We start from the raw sequence: 20,159 nt of genomic DNA on the forward strand, positions 1-20,159 counted from the left end.
TAAACCTCAGATATGCAGATGACACCACCCTTATGGCAGAAAGTGAAGAGGAACTAAAAAGCCTTTTGATGAAAATGAAAAAGTTGGCTTAAAGCTCAACATTCAGAAAACAAGATCATGGCATCTGGTCCCATCACTTCATGGCAAATAGATGGGGAAACAGTGGAAACAGTGTCCGACTTTATTTTTCTGGGCTCCTAAAATCACTGCAGATGGTGACTGCAGCCATGAAATTAAAAGACGTCTTACTCCTTGGAAAGAAAGTTATGACCACCTAGATAGTATATTCAAAAGCAGAGACATTACTTTGCCAACAAGGTCCGTTTAGTCAAGGCTATGGTTTTTCCAGTGGTCATGTATGGATGTGAGAGTTGGACTGTGAAGAAAGCTGAGCGCCGAAGAATTGATGCTTTTGAACTGTGGTGTTAGAGAAGACTCTTGAGAGTCCCTTGGACTGCAAGGAGATCCAACCAGTCATGCTAAAGGAGATCAGCCCTGGGTGTTCTTTGGAAGGAATGATGTTAAAGCTGAAACTCCAGTACTTTGGCCACCTCATGCGAAAAGCTGACTCATTGGAAAAGACTCTGATGCTGGGAGGTACTGGGGGCAGGAGAAGGGGATGACAGAGGATGAGATGGCTGGATGGCATCACCGACTCGATGGACATGAGTTTGAGTGAATTCCGGGAGATGGATGGTGATGGATAGGGAGGCCTGGCATGCTGCGATTCATGGGGTTGCAAAGTCGGACACGACTGAGCGACTGAACTGAACTGAACTGAACTGTACCCTCTCTAACTAGCTGACAAACTTTTTGAGGTTGAGCATCTCTTCCTGAAAAACAAACAATCCCAAAATTCAGTGGCTTAAAATATCATCAATTTTACTTTATCTCTTGATTTCCTGTTCAGGAATTCAGGCACAGCCTCAGTTGGGCAGTTCTTCTGTTTCATGTGAAGTCTACAGAGATCTGTAGAGGTCATTAGGTAGGAGTCGGCTAATGAATAGACTACTATTGAGGGGACAAGATAGTTTCATTTACAGGTCTGGTGCCTTTGCTGAAAGATTGGGCTCAGCTGGGCATGTTGACTAGACTACATATAGACATGGCCTTTTCAGCATGATGGCCTCAGGGGAGTCAAACTTTTACCAAGGTGGCTCAGGATCACCAAAGTGAGTGTTCCTTTAAAGGGCTGAGTAGAAGCTGCAAGGCTTCCTGTGACTTGACCTTGAAAATCCTAGAATTTCTCTTGTATTACATTCTATTGGTCAAGCAAGTCACTAACGCCAGCTCAGATTAGAAGAATTAGACTCCACCTTTTAATCAATTTTTTCCTTTACAGTAGCAAAAAAAACCCAAAAAAACAAAAAACAACGAAATCCTCTTTATTCTACCACACAACATTATTCTAGGGACCTAGGCAAGCAAAGTCCCTGGATCTCAGGGGGTCCTACACTTTGGAGCGCTAGTTTTGATTTTTTCTAAGTCTTCCTTAAGTGACTGGGATCATTCTAATCTGCTTTTCTAGTGTAGTGTCTTACTTGTGTTCCATCCCCCCACCCCAATATCTGTGCCTGATAACAGTAGGTAATCATTAAGAAATAAATATTAGAATAAATGGGCAAGTGTTAAGGAAAGAATGTACATGGGTGGACAGTCTCTTGGGACACAAAACTGGGTGGGATCCAGGATACAGGAAAATAGAAGCATCAACTTGTCAAAGGAAGAGGAACATCACCTCCCTTGGGAGGAACTGTAGATAAGTCTGGGAGGATGGAAACGGATTAGGTCTACGTGTTGTCCAAATCCTTCAAGTGTCCAAATCCTTCAAGTCCTAACTCAAATGTCACCTCCTACACTGTCTTTCCTGAATCTCCCATTGGAGCCGACTCTATCTCGCTTGATGTCTTTAGACCGTCTACCCTTAGACGTTTATTTGTGCACACATCTTATTTCCTTTCCTATACCGAGACCTCTTTGAAGACAAGAAGAACCGGTTTGCCCCACAGCATATGTGATACATGGTAACCGCTCATTTACTCTGGGTTTTATTAGATGAATGGGGGGGCGGGGGAGGCAAGACAGGCGATAGTTGGGGGGTGAGACAGGAGATGCTTGCACCAGAGACTCCAGCGAAGAGAGAAATCTCCAGACCCACAATTAAATAGTTTAACGCGAAGCCAAGCAGCAACTCTTCCAGCCTGTCTCCAGCAAAGAAAAGCTGTGGTCCGCTGACCTCCAACCTTGCTCTGAGGACCCCAAGCCGATACACTGCGACTGCCCTTACCAAAGCCTGACTCGATGTTGCAGACAGCCTTTTGCCAAAACCTATACTTCCTCGTTCCTCATCTGAAGCAGAACCTCTGATTACACTTAGCCTTCTTCAGGCCTCCTTACTCGTTCCCTTTCTCCTTTCTCGCAGGCGCCACCAGGATGGCGCGCGTTGGGACAGCCCTAGCGGGCAGGGGAGGAGGGTCCTGCGACCGGAAGCCGGAAGCCGGAAGGGGGGCTGTGAGGACGTGTTCGGTGGAAGCCCGAGCGGGACCCGGCGGGGCAGGCAACATGGAGCCGCTGTACCAGCAAACGCACAAGTGAGGGACGCGTCGGGCACGGGCTGGGACGAAGCCAGGCTGGGCGAGCCCTAGTCCCCTGGGCTGGGGCCTCGGTCGTCTGCCAGAATGGAGGCCGAGTCCTTCCTTACGGGCGCTGCCGTGGGGACCAGCTCGGAAGGGCTCAGTCTTTGGCCGTGATGCCCAGGTCTGCGGCGGCCGGGGGTCCTACCTGGTGCCCGGCGACATTGGGCCCAATGCCTTCCGGGATCTCCGAGGCCGTGACTAGCTGTTGGGTAGACTAGGTGAAGGGAAAGTCTCACATTGTTCAGCTCCAGCCAACGCTGTTGTCCGGATTGCTAGAACCGGTGGGGACTGAGGACCCCTGCACATAGGCGTATTACTGTTTAGTTGGAGAGCCAGGGTGTTCGAAAAAAGGTCTAACATGGGGCACCATGAGATGGAAGGTAAATGAGCATTACCAACAGGATCTCCTTAAGCAACTTAGAAGGATCCATCACTGAGCTAAGGTCGTCAGAAAACGTTTAAAGACTCACAGCCCCTAAATGATACCAGTCCTTACTCTGGATTGGCCCAAACCTTGTTGCTGCTACGCTGTGATTTTTATTTTCTCTTTTATTCTGATTTCGGTGTACACTAAAAGACCATATTTTTCTGATAAAAGAAATTGCTCAGAATATCTGGTTCCAGGTTACCTTTAAGGAAGTTGAATTTTGGTTTAGTTTCTCATAAAATTCCTTGGTAGTGTTCCTTATTCATACTGCCCTGCGTTTTTGGAGCTTGCCGAAATATATAATTGAATAGGGAAATAAGATCATACCTATCCTGTTTGGGGGGAAATTATTATGGTCAAACGTAAATAACATGAAGTTTACCTTTTTAAAGCTAACCATTAAATTTTTAATTAAGTTACCAGTATCATGTAATTTACTATTTAAAATAATATTCATTTCTAAGCGTACATCTCAGCGGCATTAAGTACATTCACAGTGTTGTGTAACCATCATTATCTATTCCCTGAACTTTTTCATTATCCCAAACAGAAACTCATGTACCCATTAAGCAGTACTTCCCCAATTCTCCCCAGATCCCTGGTAACCTGTTCTACTTTCTGTTTCTGAATTTTCCTATTCTAGATATCTAGATATCTCATATAGTAGAATAATATATTTGTCCTTTCATGTCTGCCTTATTTCACTTAGCATAAGGTTTCCAAGGTTCATCTGTGTCATAGCATGTATCGTTCCTTTTATGGCTGTATAATATTCTTTGGCAGAGTCACACACACACACACACACACACACACACACACACACACTGTTTTGTTATCCATTCCTCTACTGATGGGCACTTGGGTTGTTTCCACCTTTTGACTATTGTAAATAATACTGCTGAGAACACTGGTGTACAAATGTCTGTATGAGTCTCTATTTTCAGATTTTTTGGGAATATATACCTACTTACACCTGTCCTGTTCTGACACCTTCAACTCACAGTATAGTTTTGTGCTGATGAAAATTCTTAAAATCACGCCCCCAAGGCCTGGGAAAGAAAGGAAATGGGAACCCACCTCTCTTAATGAATTCACAATAAAAGAAATACTTTAGAGCACTAGAATAAGAGGGAGAGGATCCTCTTGTTTCATTTTCTAATTTTGTGTTTCATTTTCATTTATGTTTCATTAAGTTACTGTTTCATTTTCTACTTCTTTTTACTTTACTGATTGAGCAATTGGTTTGGGCAGGTGAAAATGTAGAGCCTACTTGGTAATAGTATTGAAATGACAGAATTGGTCTTAAACTATTATATGAGCCCTATTCTCATGTAAAAATTATAGGAAGGACAGCCAAGGGACAAAAACAGACAAGGGGCTTTAAAAACTGGATCTGTGAGTCAATTGGAGAAGAAATGAAGCAGAAAATTATGCCCATGTTACTAAGAAAGGGCAGATCTTTTACAGTAATTAGGCTCAGTGGACTGAGTAGTGCTTTGAAATTGATATTGTGTACAGTCTCATCTGGTGAGCTAATTTGGTTAAAGGATAGTCCTAAGGAGCTTGCAATCCAGTTTATTTTTAAGAATAATTTTGTTCACAGTGTCTCATGCTACCTGTTGCTGGTGCAGCAGGCAGCTGATCACAGAGTAAACTCGGAAGCTCAATTATAGGTCAACTTAGAGGAGGAATTCTAAACAGTGTCCCAAGCAAGATTTGTGGAGCATAGATGAACTCCTTACCTATGCAGGCCTCCAACTACCTACCCTCAAGCTCTGTAGACCCTTAGACTGTATAGCAGAGCTCACCAACTTTTCCTGTCAAGAGCCAGATAGTAAATATTTTAGGTCATACAGGCCCTTTGGTCTCTGGCAGCTATTCAGCTCTGCTATTATTAGTGCACAAGCAGCCTTTAGACAATGTGTAAACAAATGGATGTGGTTGTATTCCAGTAAAACTTTATTTACAAAAACAGACAAGGGACAAGATTTGACGAGCCACTGCTAGGCCTTCTACTATGTAGTCATTCGTTTATTCAGTGAATATTGCTTGAGCACCCGCTAAGTGTTAGGCACTGTTCCAGTGCCGACAGTAAATTGTTTTGTGCTGCAGTATGTTCGTCATCATCATCATGATGATTATTAGTGGTGCAGTATGTTCTGAGCTGCCTCCTTTCCCCTCAAGGACTGAAACAGGACTGAGGATTCTGGCTCTAGACCTCATCACCTTGTTTTCCTCACCTATAAAATAAAAGTTTGAGGCTGATTAAACTGTAAGTCTCCTTTCAGTTCCATAACACTGGTGATTAAGTGTCTTAAAAAGGAGACAATCCTGTGCATATCTGCAGTTTACTTTTGGAGTTGCAGAAATTAATGATTGCAGCTGAACTGATACAACAGTAACTGAGCATATTAATTTTACTGGAACTTTGAACCCAGTTTGTGGTTATCTCTTGCTGTGTCCCTGAAAGTACATTGGAATTACATCAGCATTTTAAAGTTGCATATCTTGAAAATGCCTGAACATTGGGGGAAAAAACAGATGAAAAGCAGGGTAAACATTTTACACTGAAATAATACTGTGTTAGGGTGAACTTTATAGAGGAGCTAATAGCCAGGCTTCTATTTTTGAGATCCCAGTGCTTGTAAAGCTGCCCATATTTGTCCAGGATCATTCAGTGCCCTGGACCTTATTATCACTAGACATTCTGATTCAATAGGTTTGGAGCACAAGAAGCTCTATTTTTAACAAGCTCTCCAGGTGATTTTGATGAACAGCTGGGTTTAAAGACTGTTACCTTATCTCAAGACCAGTTTCCCCCTTTTTTTTTTTTTTTGATTTTGCCTTCTGATGAGAGGCTAAATATAGGGAAGGCAAAGTGGGTGAGGTGAAAGTGCCCAGATGGTTCCGCTACTTTTAAGTAAAGCAAGCAAAGTAAAAACAACAGACTTTGCTATGGTGCTGTGTGGGTTACCACAGCAGTTTCATATTGCCTTTGGATCTATGACCCCTTAAATAATTACGATGATCAGTGCCCCATTTTGGAGTTGAGGACACTAAGGCACCAAGGAATTAAATGAACTTGTTCAGTGCCCCTCAGCTGCTGCATAGTGGAACTTTAACTCAACTCACATCTTTTAACTCCGAAACCCTGTTTCCTGCTCAGGTTAGGCAGAAGCAGTATGTGTGCAAAGTGGGTGTATATGATGGGGATCCGGTAGTTCCATGGACTTAAAATTTTTTTTTTTTTAATTTGGTGGTGCCGGGTCTCAGTTGTGGCACGTGGGCTCTTTGATCTTCGTTGCTGCGTGTAAACTCTTAGCTTCGTCATATGAACTCTTAGTTGCAGCGTGTGGGATCTAGTTCCCTGGCCAGGGATCGAACTCCGGCCTCCTACACTGGGGAGCCCGGCATCTTAGCCACTGGACTACCAGGAAGGTCCCTCCATGGACTTACAAAGAGCAGTTCTGTTTTAAAATTCTTCCAGGGACCTCCCTGGTGGTCCAGTGGTTTAGAGTCTGCCTTGCAATGCTGGGGAAATGGATTTGATCTCTGGTTGGGGAACTAAGATGCCACGTGCTGTGGAGCAACTAAGCCCACACTGCATAACTGGAAGGTCTGTGAGCCCATGCAACCAAGACTCGACGCAGCCAAATAAACAAATAAGCTTTATTGAAAAAAAATTCTTCTAGATCTTCTACAGACATTTAAAAAAAAAAAAAAAACTCAGCAACATTGACACTTGTTTATTTGCTACTGGGTCTCTGCTTGGTTATGTTTTCACCCACTCCCACCATGAACCCCACACGAGTCAGGGCGAGGACTTCGGATTTCTAGTGTCCACATTCCCATGTCAGATTTGCATATCAGCTGTTCCTTATTGGCTTCAAATGTGTTGTCTGAATTCCCAGATCCATGTAAAACAGTTGCCACTTTGCATATAGTAGTTCTCGCAATGCCATTCGTCCTTGCTCTGTTGTTTTCATTTATTTCCTCAGGCCTGGCATGTGCAGATTGGTATCACTTTATTGGCTCTTATCTTTTCTAGTTCATGTAAAGCAAAAAGAGATTGGTTGGGAAAAGTCATGTTTCGCTGCAATTTAATATCCATTTTCACTTAGAAAATAGTAAAAACCAGCTAATGAGCGGTTATAGGGTTTCGTGGGTATTGACATCATCTCTCCTGCTGCTGTCGTGGAATTTAAAAATTGAAAGTGACTGGCAAGATCTTCCATTTCAATTCACTTTGGTCAGGAAGATCCTTTATAAAGCCCAAGACAGTTCATGTATTCTGTGTGTAAACATGCCAGAGCCCTTTTTTTCCCTCTTCTTTGAGAGTTTGTTCTTGTTTTTTGCCCCTATGTTCAGCTGATATCTGTCATCTTGAAATTTGTACCCTTTGGTTCTGGGGCTCCCTTAAGTGGGGGCTTCCCCGGTGGCTCAGTGGTAAAGAATCTGCCTGCAGTGCAGGAGACGTGGGTTCAATCCCTGGGTCCAGGAGATCCCCTGGAGGAGGGCATGGTAACCCACTCCAGTATTCTTGCCTGGGAAATCTCACGGACAGGGAAGCATGGCAGGCTATAGTCCATTGGATCACAGAGAGTTAGACACGACTAAGGCAACTGAGCACGCATGCACGCACTCCCTTCAGGAGCAACAGAGAACAAGCCACTCCTCTTCCTGTCGTCTCTAGATGCTTGAAGAGCCCCAGCTGCCCCATTGGTTTTTCCTCTCTTTTCTCAAAGGATCATTATCGCTAGTTCTTTTGGCTGTTCCTCTTTGCAACTTGACTTCTAAACTTTCCCAGTCATCTTGCTCATCTCCCATTGGGGGAAATCTTGGCTTGGTAGGGTTTCTTTAGCAAGTGACCCAAACCTGAATGCCATTCTGTGTTGTGGACTTGGCTTTTTTAAAAAAATCTTAAAACGCTTTTTATCCTCGACAAATTTTATTGTATTCAGTTCAGTTCAGTCGCTCAGTCGTGTCCGACTCTTTGCAACCCCATGAATTGCAGCACATTAGGCCTCCCTGTCCATCACCAACACCCGGAGATTACCCAAGTTCATGTTCATTGAGTTGGAGATCCAACCATCTCATCCTCTATCATCCCCTTCCCCTCCTGCCCTCAATCTTTCCCAATATCAAAGTCTTTTCAGATGAGTCAGCTCTTCGCGTCAGGTGGCCAAAGTACTGGAGTTTCAGCTTCAACATCAGTCCTTCCAGTGAACACCCAGGACTGGTCTCCTTTAGAATGGACTGGTTGGATCTCCTTGCAGTCCAAGGAAGTCTCAAGAGTCTTCTCCAACACCACAGTCTAAATGAAAAACGTTCGTATTTGCTTTGTGGTTCAATATCTTAACCAGTCACTGGAGCGCAGAATTTTGTGCAGATTTCATAGTCATAAGTTGATTTTTTAAAAAAATACCAGAACAGAACATAGAGCCAAAGGCAGTCCTGTGATAGAACCTGGAAATCTTCCCCAGAACCCCTTGGGTACCATTGTTATACCTGCCAGGGGTCCCTCATCCTTAAAGTTTAAAATATTTGTCAATCACATGGGAGAAATGTGATGTTATTACTTTCAATATGCATTTTCCTGATTACTAGAAGAGTGTTTCTTCATATATTTTTGTCCATTTGGATTTCCTTTTCTCTCAGTTGCCCTTTGCCCATTTTAAAAACTGTTTTGTTTTATTTTTCCTATTTGTAGTAGTTCCTTATACATTCAAACATATTCCTTTGTTATCTGCTACAGGTGGCTTCCAGTCTTTCCCTTTTTTTTCCCCCAGGTGTGCCTTTGGTGTAAAAAGGTTTTGTTTTTGTTTTTTAATGTGCTCAGATCTATCAGTCTTTTCTTTTGTGATTTGTGGGGTTTGGGGGTAGTTTTGGTTTTTGTCTTGTGTAAGAAACCCTTATTTAACCTGAAGTCATAATATGCACGCCTTGAGTTTATCTTTGTGTGTTATACAAGGTACCTTTTTTTCACAAGGATAACGAACTGAGCCATCAGCGTTGATTGTAGTCCGTTCCTTTTGCGCTTCCGTTAGAAATTTGCCTCACTGCCCATATCCAGGCCTTTGGGAAAGTCCTCGTTCTCTTTTCCATCAGCACTGCCGATCAGTGCTCTCTAGCTGTTTGCATCATTTCCCTGATCCAAATATCAGTTTCTTCAAGTTGCTGTCCTACATCTGCCTCCATATCTCCATGTGTCTCCATTCTAAAGCATCTGGACTTACCTTCCTGAAGTAGCGATCTCATCCCTCAGACTCTAGGAGTGATTTCTGGTTGCCTGTCAGGACCTTGGGTCTTGCCCAGGAACCTCTGAGGGTCTGCCTTGCTTCTGGAGCCACGGGTCATGTTTCGAGACCACAGGGAAGCCCTGGAAAAGACTCGAGGCAAGTTCAAACCAAATTTAGGCTCCTGGCTTGTGTTGGTAAATTTGGGGTCACAGTTTGTGGTGCTCACGGTAGAGGCTGGTTGCTGACGTTTCTTCAGGGCTTGGAGATGATAGAAGAGCTCACAGGCTGCCTCCTTGACTCTCTGTGAAGAGACCAGAAACCCCAGGAGGTGGTTGTTGGGGTAGGATAAAACATCCCCAGGATTTATCACAGAGGACTGCTTGGAAGGCTCAGACGGTGACTTTGGCCAAGCCCTGGGAAGCCATCGGGAAGCGCCCTGGGCCTGGTGTCAGGACCGGCCAGAGGGCCCGGGTACAGTGCTGAGTTTCCAAATGGCCTCCTGTTGCCAAGGAAAGAGGTTTACCAAACAGGAGATCCCTGTCTCTCTGGGCCTTCCTCTGATGGCTCCCTCCCACTAATCTGCCTCCTGCCCTTCTCCTCTCTGACCCCAACTCTCAGGCAGGCCAGCCTGCTGGTCACCCACGTGACAGGCCTTGCAGGCATTTGTGCACGTCGTTTTCTCCACATCTTCCTTTACCAACTCACATTTTGAACTCCCTCTGCCCACGGAGCTGCCCCCAGCTCAGCCTTCCGTTTTCTTTGCCTTTGCCCTGCTGCTCAGAGCTTGCTTTTTGTTTACACTTGTGCGTGTTAGTGTTGTCTTAATTCTTTTTGGGACTTTTCGCGTCTATCTGGCCTGTTGTTCCTAATTATACTGTTTCTCAAGGACAAGAATTCTATCTCTCTTGCCCTTTGACTCTCTCTAGTACAGAGCAGCACTCAGCACATTGGGTCAAAGAACAGAGAGTGGGATTGGCCGGGTTCACATCGAGGTTTATCACTTGGTGTGTGACCTTGAACAAGTTACATAACCTTTCTGGGCTTCGGTTGTCTTATTTACAAAAAGAGGGTGATAATAGTTCTTTCCTCATAGGGTTTTGACCTTGCAGAACGTCTCAGATGCAGTGAGCGCTCACTAAATGCCGCTTGTCTGCGTTGTTATTTAACGTTAAAATACTAGAAACCGTGCCAAAACATGTGACCTGAAGTGCCACATACAAATTTCACAGTTCAGCGACATTGTCCATTTAGATCAGTTCTATGCCGGCATTAGAAAAATTGTCTTTCCTGACCGAAGCTCTGTTGATTACGCATGTCTCACTCATTTCCTCCCTCTCCCTTTGATAGGCATGTCCATGAAATCCAGTCTCACATGGGACGCCTGGAGACGGCAGACAAGCAGGCTCTGCACTGTGAGTAATTAACTACGGAGACCAGAGTCCTGTCTCTGATGACACGCTGCTAATGGGCTGGGTTTCCTGACTGTGTTTCTGCCTCAGGGGCTGAAGGAGTCAGCGTGGAATGAGTTCTGTTGTGAGGGTGGACAGAAAAACCCTATGGCAAAGTCACTGGTTTCCCTGACCGTGCCCTCTGGAATCCCACAAGTCTTATCCCCCATTACCCCTCCACTCAACCTGACAGGGCCGATGGGAATGGGAGTGCTTGCCTCCATCTGTCTTAATCTAATTACCCTGTCCGTAGAGGAATGTGGTCCATAAAGATTCAGAGATGTTTAACTGAAACTGGGCGTTTCTTCTTGAGCTGAGAATGCTGCAGCTTTCTAGGAGGATTATTCAGAAACGAAGGGCAATATTAATTAGTTCAGTTCCCACACCATGATTTCTTTTGAGAAGAGTGCTGCTTTGGGTTTTAGTTTCTTTTCTATTATAAGAAAAGGTCCTGAAACTTCCCTGGTGGTCCCTTGGTTAAGACGCCATGTTTCCAATGCAGGGGGTACCGGTTCGATCCCTGGTCAGGGAACTAAGATCCCACATGCTGACGTGGCATGGCCAAAAGGAAAAGAAAAGGTGCTTTTTCTGAGTCTGTCACACAGACACTGCTGGTCCCCCACCACCACTGACGCTGTCTCCTCCTCTCACTCCTTGGCTGGCGCTGGGCCCATTCTTCCTGTTTTCTCAAGTCTGTTTTCTGCCGCTCCCAGGCACCTCTTCTCTCGGTCCTGTGCCCTGCCTTGTTCTGAGCTGTTTGTTAGCGCTGGGCTCCTCTGAGAAGGTGACACTCCGTCTCTACTGTCACTTCCTTATTGGACACAAGGCAGTCTGGATGCCTTTTTCTGTGCACAGTTTAGCTTCTGACCGTCGACTTTGGCTTTCCAGCAATCTCATTGATACATGATTAGAAATGGAAACGAGGTCATTTTGACTGTTTAGCAAAGGAGCTAAGGAAAATGACTATTTATCATATTATTACCTCTGTGGATTCTTTCGTGGGCCTTCCCTGTTGGTATTTTGTCTATTCTGGTGACTCCAGCATCGGCCTACCTATTCTTAAGGGAATGCTTCTCTGTTTTTCACATACTAATCTTTCCCTGTGCGCTTTTTTTTTAACCTCATTATTTTCTGTAAAGGGTTCATTTGGCAGTCTTTTTACTAGTTATTTATAACCCATATCTGAGAATAATCTCAAAGGAAAAGAGGCCTCATTCTATATCAGAAAATACTGCATTTTGCTGAAAATATTTATTTGGGCAATCTTTGAATGTTCATTTTATTTTCAAAGGCAGGAAATTTATTTCTATAGATTTATCTTTAGGGGTTTTTTTTATTTTAAATAGCATTGTTATGGCATTAACACCTATATATACGTGTGTGTGTATATATATATATATATATATACACGTATATATATAAAAACATTTAGAAAGTCACTTAGTATAATTTGAATTTTTTTCTGTTCTCATTAGTGCATTTTTCTTTTGCAATATGTATTTTTGAGTTTATTGGATATAGAAAAAAACATGTTTGATTTATCATTCTAATTTAAGTTCACTATCTCTTTTCTAGTAATTATTCTTTTTTCTCTTCTGTGCAGTAGTAGAAAATGAAATCCAAGCAAGCATAGACCAGATATTCAGCCAACTAGAGCGTCTGGAGATTTTGTCCAGCAAGGAGCCCCCCCACAAAAGACAGAATGCCAAACTGTGAGTGCTCTGGCCCTGCCAGGCCTTGCTTCCGGAGGGGTCATCAAATATTCTGAAAATCCACTTACACATTGAAAAACTGAGACTATGCAAAGATAAAGTCCCATAAAGACCACAATTCTACTCGCATGATTCTCCCTCAGAGTGAAAAGCCTGTGTTGTACACCACAGGGAGTATAGCCAATATTTTATAGTAACTGTAAATGGATTATAACCTTTAAGACTTGTGAATCACCCTATTATATACCTATAACTTATGTAATATTGTACATCACCTCTACGTCAGTTAAAGAATAAAAAGCTGGTGAGGTTAGCAGCTCAGAGGCCTGGCGTCTCCTCTCCTTGTTGGTATCATTTTGAAATTTTGCCCCCAGCACTGTTTTTCTGACCAGACCCATGGCCACTTGAAACCTAATGCCACCAGGGAGTTTCACTCTGTTTTTTGATTCCCACTTCATTCTTGGGTTGAATTATCTTGCTCTTAATCACTCCAGTCAGTGTATTTGTAATAAAATACTGATCTAATGTTTGATACACCCCCATGAAATTAAAGCGAAACCACTCTCACCACCTCTACCCCAGCCTCTGTTTCCAAAATGTTTATGAAACTTCATTGATGCTCTACTCCACAGATGCCTTGGGCTTCTTCCAGGAGAGCAGTAATAATCTCTAGAAGGTCAGGAAGAGGTCATCGAACCTGCTTCCTGTCACCTGTTCCCTGTCATGCATCCAGAATCAGAGACCAGCAGATAGTTAGGGAAATCTGCTGGAATCTCATTTGCTACCATCCTGCTCTAACTACAGGCTCCTTTTTTAGTTTCAACATCATTTATCAAATCAGATTATTTGGGGTTGGGGGGGTGGATAGCATGGATGGGTACAGGGAGAAGTAAGGAATTGTCTTCTTCCCTGAAGACAAAGTCCAGCCACCTCCAGTTGTGCTCCTCTGGGCTCCTGGAATTTAATATCTCTGTCAATTCCAGCCGTGTCGACCAGTTAAAGTACGACGTCCAGCACTTGCAGACTGCTCTTCGAAACTTTCAGCACCGGCGGTATGCACGGGAGCAGCAGGAGAGACAGCGAGAGGAGCTTCTGTCTCGCACCTTCACCACAAATGTAAGCCCGGCGCCTGGGCGGGATTGGCAGGAACTGGGGGGTTGGTTGGAGCTGGAGCTCAGGACTCTTGACAGTAGCCCTCTGGGGGTCCTGAAGCAGACCGATGGGATGGGAGGCGAGCAACTGGAAGTGATGCTGACTCTGCGTTGCCACAGAGACTAGACCTAAACACTGCTTGCATCTCTTTTTCTGTCACAGAAACCCTCTGAGGAAGTAGTTAAAATGAGGGGACAGGCAGAGGTGAAAATTACCTGGTTTGACTGGTCGATGCAGAGAAGTGGACTTTCCCATGGTGGAAACATTTTCCTGATCAGATCAAGAAGGATAATTAGAACTTAGACTATTTGTAACGAGGGCAGCTTTCAAAGCTGCCTTCAGGCAATTGTCTGTGTGTGTGTGTGTGTGTGTGCACGCGCATGCATGCACACAGTTCCAGTGTTGGATGTGTTAAAATGTTTTTGCCTCTTGCTAGTGTGTGTGTGTATATGTGTGTAGTTCCAGTGTTTAATGCGTTAAAATGCTTTTGCCCCTAGTCTGAGCGCCAGTTAGGAGGGATTTGTTAACAGGTATTTCGTTTTAGAGGGACTACTTGACTTGAGCCTGTTTGAAAGTTGCCTGTTGGTTTGCATGTTTGATTTCCTAGGATACCCATGTCCCTGTCCTTTGGTCTCAATGGGATCATTTCTCACACGTGGCTGTAGAACATTACTGGCTTTTCCTGTGTCCTGCATAATGTATTCCACCAAATAAGGTGGGTCTCAGGGGCTTTTTGTTTGGTTGGTTTTTTGTTTTCTTACAGAGGTTCATTTTCTAAAGTGGGATTACGCTTTCTAAGCCCATCATCAGAATTCAAATCCGTTCCCACTTTGCAGATGTTGAACCTTCTTTGCTGTGTCCACATGTGCAGTAAATTTCCCCAGGTGCTTCAGAATATGCCTACATAGTTTGGTTTCTCTGATGCAAGCAGTCAAGTAGTAATGATTAACAATTAAAAAGGTCAACAAACATGTGTTGGTCAGTAAGCAGAGCTTCTTTTCAAAAGAGCAGGGAGCTATATGACACATTTAAGGTGTTGTGTGGGCTTTTGATAGCTGTGGTATTGGTTACAGGGCTTTTTTAGGCCAGGGATGATAGCTCCGAATTACTTTACGTCTTACCAGCCTAGTGTGATGCTGTGCGTACAGTGGGCCCTTAATAAAAATTATCTGGCTGAATGAACTTCTTCCTGCTCTTTTTATGATCATGAGCTATAGTACATTTTTCTGAGAAATAACAGCCCATCAGCTGTACCCAAACACTGGAGTCTTCACCTACCAAGCATCAGCTTGTGCAGGATGCTATTTAAGGTGCTGAAAGTAAAATGTGTTTAAATTAAAAACCTTGACTCCCACCCCTGAGAAACTCCCACGTTAGCAGCGGGGGGATTGAAAATATATACCTGAAAAAAGATTGTGAACTTGAGCAGCGATGAAAAGGTGGTTTAACTTCTTCATGATGACAGAAAGTGGTAAAAGTGGTACTGCTTGGCAGAAGGGTTTGTAACGGTCAGGGAACTGGAAAGGGGACAGGGCAGTGACTGGGCGAGCCACGTGCCTGTGTCCTTCCCGCTTGCAGGGTGAAAGTGGAGCGCTGGCACTGGTTTTGATGTTTCTCCCTACAGGACAGTTACCCAGCACGGGATTTGTGCCCCTCTGGACGTCTCACTGGCGGGGTCTCACACAAGTCATTCCACCTCTCTGGGCTTCTGTTTCTTCATCTAAAACGAGGATAATACCATAACCACAGCATAAGCTTAGAGTGGGGCCTAAGCGAGCTTAGAATGAAGAGTTTGCAAAGTGGAAAGCATTGATCAGTATTAGTTCTTTCCTCCCTTCAGTTTTTTACAGACTTTGCTTCCCTGCTCAGGTGGATAGTCCCATTGTGATCACTGTTGGGCCTTTAATAGAAACCAGTCTCTGCTCTCCGTAGTCAGTCTGTCTAATCGGAGGGAGGAATAAGCTGTAGATGAAATAGCCAAAGGACAAAAGCAAATCTTCCCCACTGCACCAAGGGGAAGCCAGGTAAAGGAACATTTGGAAGAAGGTAGATTAGTAAGGAGTTAGAGACAGCCTTTAGGAGAAGCCTAGGGAGAATAGTATTTCCAGGACTTCCCTGGGGGTCCAGTGGTTAAGACTTTGCCTTCGGAGAAGGCAATGTCACCCCACTCCAGTACTCTAGCCTGGAAACTCCCATGGATGGAGGAGCCTGGTGGGCTGAAGTCCATGGGGTCGCTAAGAGTTGGGCACGACTGAGCGACTTCACTTTCGCTTTTCACTTTCATGCATTGGAGAAGGAAATGGCAACCCACTCCAGTGTTCTTGCCTGGAGAATCCCAGGGATGGGGGAGCCTGGTGGGCTACCGTCTATGGGGTCGCACAGAGTTGGACACGACTGAAGCGATTTAGCAGCAGCAGCAGCAGCAGCAGCAGGAGTGAGTTCGATCCCTCATCGGGAGCTAAGATCCCGCATGCCCCGTGGCCAAAAAACCAAAGCATGAAACAGAAGCAATATTGTAACAAATTCAGTAAAAGACTTTACAAATGGTCTACATCAAAAAGTAAAATAAAAAATTTTTCCTGAGTTGGGGGCATGATGCAGAGGAGGCAGGGATGAACAGACTTGTGTGGTAGAACCCATTTGGAGACTGAGAAGTCTGAGAATTGTACTTCCTCTGAGTGAACAGAGGCTGCCCCAGGTCTCCACTTTGCTTTTCAGTCTCCGTCAGGTTCCTTTGATTCTTGAAGCATTTCCTCTAGCAGTTCTTCCAGCTCGACCTTGACCAAGAGGCAGAGTGGTCAGTTGAGGTGGGGACACCAGGAGCTGAGCAGCAGCAAAGTTAATCAAGTGCCTGCGTTTCTTTCACAGGACTCTGACACCACCATACCAATGGATGAATCACTGCAGTTTAACTCCTCCCTCCAGAAAATTCACCACGGCATGGATGACCTCATTGGAGGCGGGCACAGTATTCTGGAGGGACTGAGGGCCCAGAGAGTGACCTTGAAGGTGGGGGCCCTTGTGGGGGGACAGGGAGAAGGCCTTGTGTTTTGACTTTAGCCAGCAGTGTGGGACCTGCATTTACCTTTTGGTCACGTAGCCCTGAACTGTGATGCTGTGGTGGTGAGACAGAGCCTTTGAGTTGGGATCCTTTCTGCTGGAAGTGGGTTACTATGAGTCCAGAAGTAGCCAAATTCCCCTGCCGGTAGGTGTTTACTGTGCTTACAGTGAGCCATAATGTGGCATCTCTCAGTGTCCAGGTGGTTTTCCATTTCCTGAACTGAACAGAAAGTGACTGCCACTGTGAGAGGAAGCAGTAATGGGCCGAGAAATTATGTGATAGAATTCACTCTCGGAAGAAGGAAGACTCGGTTTTACTTGGCTTCTCATTCACTCTTGGGTGTTTTCCGTGCGGCCCCTGTGGTGGGCAGTCTTAGAGCCGAGACCTTTGTTGTGCAGCAGCTGAAGCCCCCCAGGGGAGGGTCTTAGTGCTGCCCGGGTTGATTGACAGTGGCTCCTGGAGCACAGGCTAGTGACCCCCAGTGACTCTGCTTCATTCTCTCTTTAGTAACAGGTATTCCTAGAAACCCTGCCCCATTGGCTGAGACTCAGACCTCTAGGGAGTGGTTTACAGAAACATTACTCAGCCTCTGATGTCAGGCGTGATGTTGCAGCCTCAGCCCGTTTCCTGTATCACCCTGGTGGGCCATGGGTGTGAACTGTGCCTGCTATCAGGGTGTGTCCCTTGTGCACAGAGCCCTCCCAGCTCCTGAGCTGGGAGGAGCAGTCACTCGGAAGCCTGAGCTTTATCTTAGTTTTTGTTGGACCATGTCGAGCCTGTCAGCTCTGCAGGACTTCAGTATGTTTCTGAGCATCGCCTGCCACCTTTACCTGGGAGGAGGTCAGGCAGGCCTCGAGTGACACGTACCTTGCTGATGGCCGCGGCGCTTCAGACAGTCTGGAAGTGTGGTCTCTGACAGCTCCACGGGCGCCCCCTTTCAGGACAGCCGCCTGCAGTTATCTAAACTGGTGTGTGTGTGTGTGTGTGGTTGCTCAGTCGTGTCTGACTTTGTGACCCCTTGAACTGTAGCCCACCAGTTTCCTCTGTCCACAGTTTTTTTTCAGGCAAGAATACCGGAGTGGGTTGTCATTTCCTCATTTCCTCCTCTAGGGGATCTTCCCGACCCAGGGATCAAACCCACATCTCCTCTGTCTGCTGTATTGCAGGCGGATTCTTTACCCACTGCACCATCAGGGAACCCCAGTCTAAGCTAATACATGAGGGTTAATCCTCCCTTCTTTAGAAAGCTGCTGGCTTCCTAGCCATATCTCAGAAAAACAGTCAAACTCTTTTTAGGATGAGACTCAGCCTCAACACTCAACGTCAACCTGGTAGGGCTCAGGGCTTATTGTTAAAGCAAATGTCAGCTTCCTACTGAAGTCTGGTGTCACCGAAGAGCCCAAACAACTTTTGCCCTAACACTGTCCCCAGAGATAAAGCGCTGGGAAGCCTGGTGGGTGGGCAGTCAGGGGTTGGAGTGCGAGGTTTCTGATGTTTCCTCTGCACATCTGCTGTACTGATTCCTTCTGCCTGCCCACTTCTGTCAGGCAAGCTGCTGCCTCAACCATTTGAAAAGAACATAGGAAGCATGAAGGAGCCGGGCCTTGATTTGGGGAAATTTGTGGTAGAAAATGAGTAGTGTTTTTGAGATGTATGTTAACTTTCCAGTGATTTTTGAGGTTGATATTTGAATTTTATAGTGATGGAATAATCTCTTCTTTCATAGCTAAGCAGAGTCTTGATTGAGAATCTAATGCTGATCATCACTGTTGTGGCGAAAACATGTCTCTGATCTCCTCTGGCAGAGACGAAGTTTGACCTGAGAGACTCTTCTCTCAGTTGCCCATTACTGTGTTCATACGGGACCTTAGGTTAGATGCCTCCATAAAAATACAGTGGGTGACGTGTAAGTAAGTTGAGGTCCGCCCAGCATTCATCTATTACTTCATATAAAATTGAATATGCTTAAAAATGAAAATTAGAAAGCAGGGAGAAAGGGCGGCCTGGGTGGTATGGACTGTTGGTTTAGGAATAAAGTACCCTTTTGTTTTGGGTGGTGGGAGGTGACATGTATTTGTGGGGTTTTAGGTCGTGGTCCTGGTGTCTGGCAGCTGTGTTTCTCTGGTTCCGCCTTGCCTGCTTCAGACCCTCTCCTGAACCTGGACATAGGCTCTGCTCAGCAGAGTTCCTGAGGTGTCTGCTGTACAGCGTGCACAGACTGATAGCAAGCATTTTAGAGCCAGGGAGCAGAGAAAAAGTTTCTTTGATGTTGCCTTTTATTTTTAATATGCAAAGTGAAAGTGTTAGTCGCTCAGTCGTCCGACTCTTTGCAACCCCATGGACTGTGGTTCACCAGGCTTCTCTGTCCATGGACAAGAATACTAGAGTGGGTTGCCATTCCCTTCTCCAGAGCATCTTCCCAGCCCCAGGATCGAACCCTGGTCTCCCGTATTGCAGGCCAATTCTTTACCATCTGAGCCACCAGGAAAGCCCTTTTTTTTTTAATATAAAATATTCTAATTTAGAACTTCTTTGTGGAGGTATGATGGGCATACAGTGACGTGTACAGATCTTAACTTGTACAGGTCATGGGGTTTTGACAAATGCCTACATACACCTTTATAACTCTCCCTGCTGTCAAGACATAGACTGTTTTCATCACCCCTGAAAAAGCTCTTGTACCCTTTCCAGGTTAGTTTGCTCCTGCCCACCCCCCGCCACGCCCCGCCCCCAGGCAACCACTCTTCTTATTTCATCATAAATTAGTTTTGGCTGTTGCTGACCTTAATGCAGATGTTCACATTACTCTTGTGTGTGCCTCCTTCCTCTCAGGAGTGTTCCAGGCTCTTTGATGTCATTACACGGTGTCCTCGGGTCCTTTGTATTGTGCATCAGTATCTCATCGTGCACAGAACATACATTGTTAATCCATCCTCTTGTTGATACGCATCTGGATTATTTCTGGTTTGGGGATATTCTCCTGTTTTCTTCTAGAAGCTTATAGTTTTAGTTTGTATGTTGAAATTTTTGTGTATAATATGAAGCAGTGGTCATTTTTTAACACACATTCTTATGCATTATACATATGGACATACACATGTGAAGTGAAGTGTTAGTCTCTCATTCATGCCCGACTCTTTGCAGCCCCATGGACTGCAGCCCATCAGGCTCCTCAGTCCATGGGATTTTCCAGGCAAGGATACTGGGGTGGGTTGCCATTTCCTCCTCCTGGGGATCTTCCCCACCCAGGGATTGAACCCGGGTCTTCTGCACTGCAGGCGATTCTTTACTGACTGAGCTACAAGGGAAGCCCACGTTTATATATATGTGTGTATATATGCTCTGTGCACAAGATGCCCATTATCCAACCATTTGTTCCAGCACACTTGTGGAAAAGACTTTCCTGTCCCCCTTGCTTTGCTCTGCGACCTTGATTGAAGGAGCCTGATGTATGTCTGGTTGCTGCTGCTTGTATACTTTGGGC

General features: G+C 45.1%; 1 protein-coding gene across 1 annotated transcript in view; it reads left to right on the forward strand.

Annotated features, from left to right (window-relative positions):
* The first annotated feature begins 2,489 nt into the window (after positions 1–2,489).
* The window catches only part of GOSR2 (golgi SNAP receptor complex member 2), a 20,674-nt gene continuing 3,004 nt past the window's right edge, over positions 2,490–20,159 (forward strand). The window contains exons 1-5 of the mRNA XM_010832397.1: positions 2,490–2,591; positions 10,650–10,714; positions 12,354–12,462; positions 13,446–13,578; positions 16,483–16,623. Coding sequence (XP_010830699.1) covers positions 2,563–2,591; positions 10,650–10,714; positions 12,354–12,462; positions 13,446–13,578; positions 16,483–16,623 — 477 coding nt within the window. The 5' untranslated portion in view covers positions 2,490–2,562. The remainder of the gene's footprint in view (positions 2,592–10,649; positions 10,715–12,353; positions 12,463–13,445; positions 13,579–16,482; positions 16,624–20,159) is intronic.

Source organism: Bison bison, unplaced genomic scaffold (genome assembly GCF_000754665.1).
Source record: "Bison bison bison isolate TAMUID 2011002044 unplaced genomic scaffold, Bison_UMD1.0 scf7180017861046, whole genome shotgun sequence".
Lineage (NCBI taxonomy): Eukaryota > Metazoa > Chordata > Mammalia > Artiodactyla > Bovidae > Bison > Bison bison.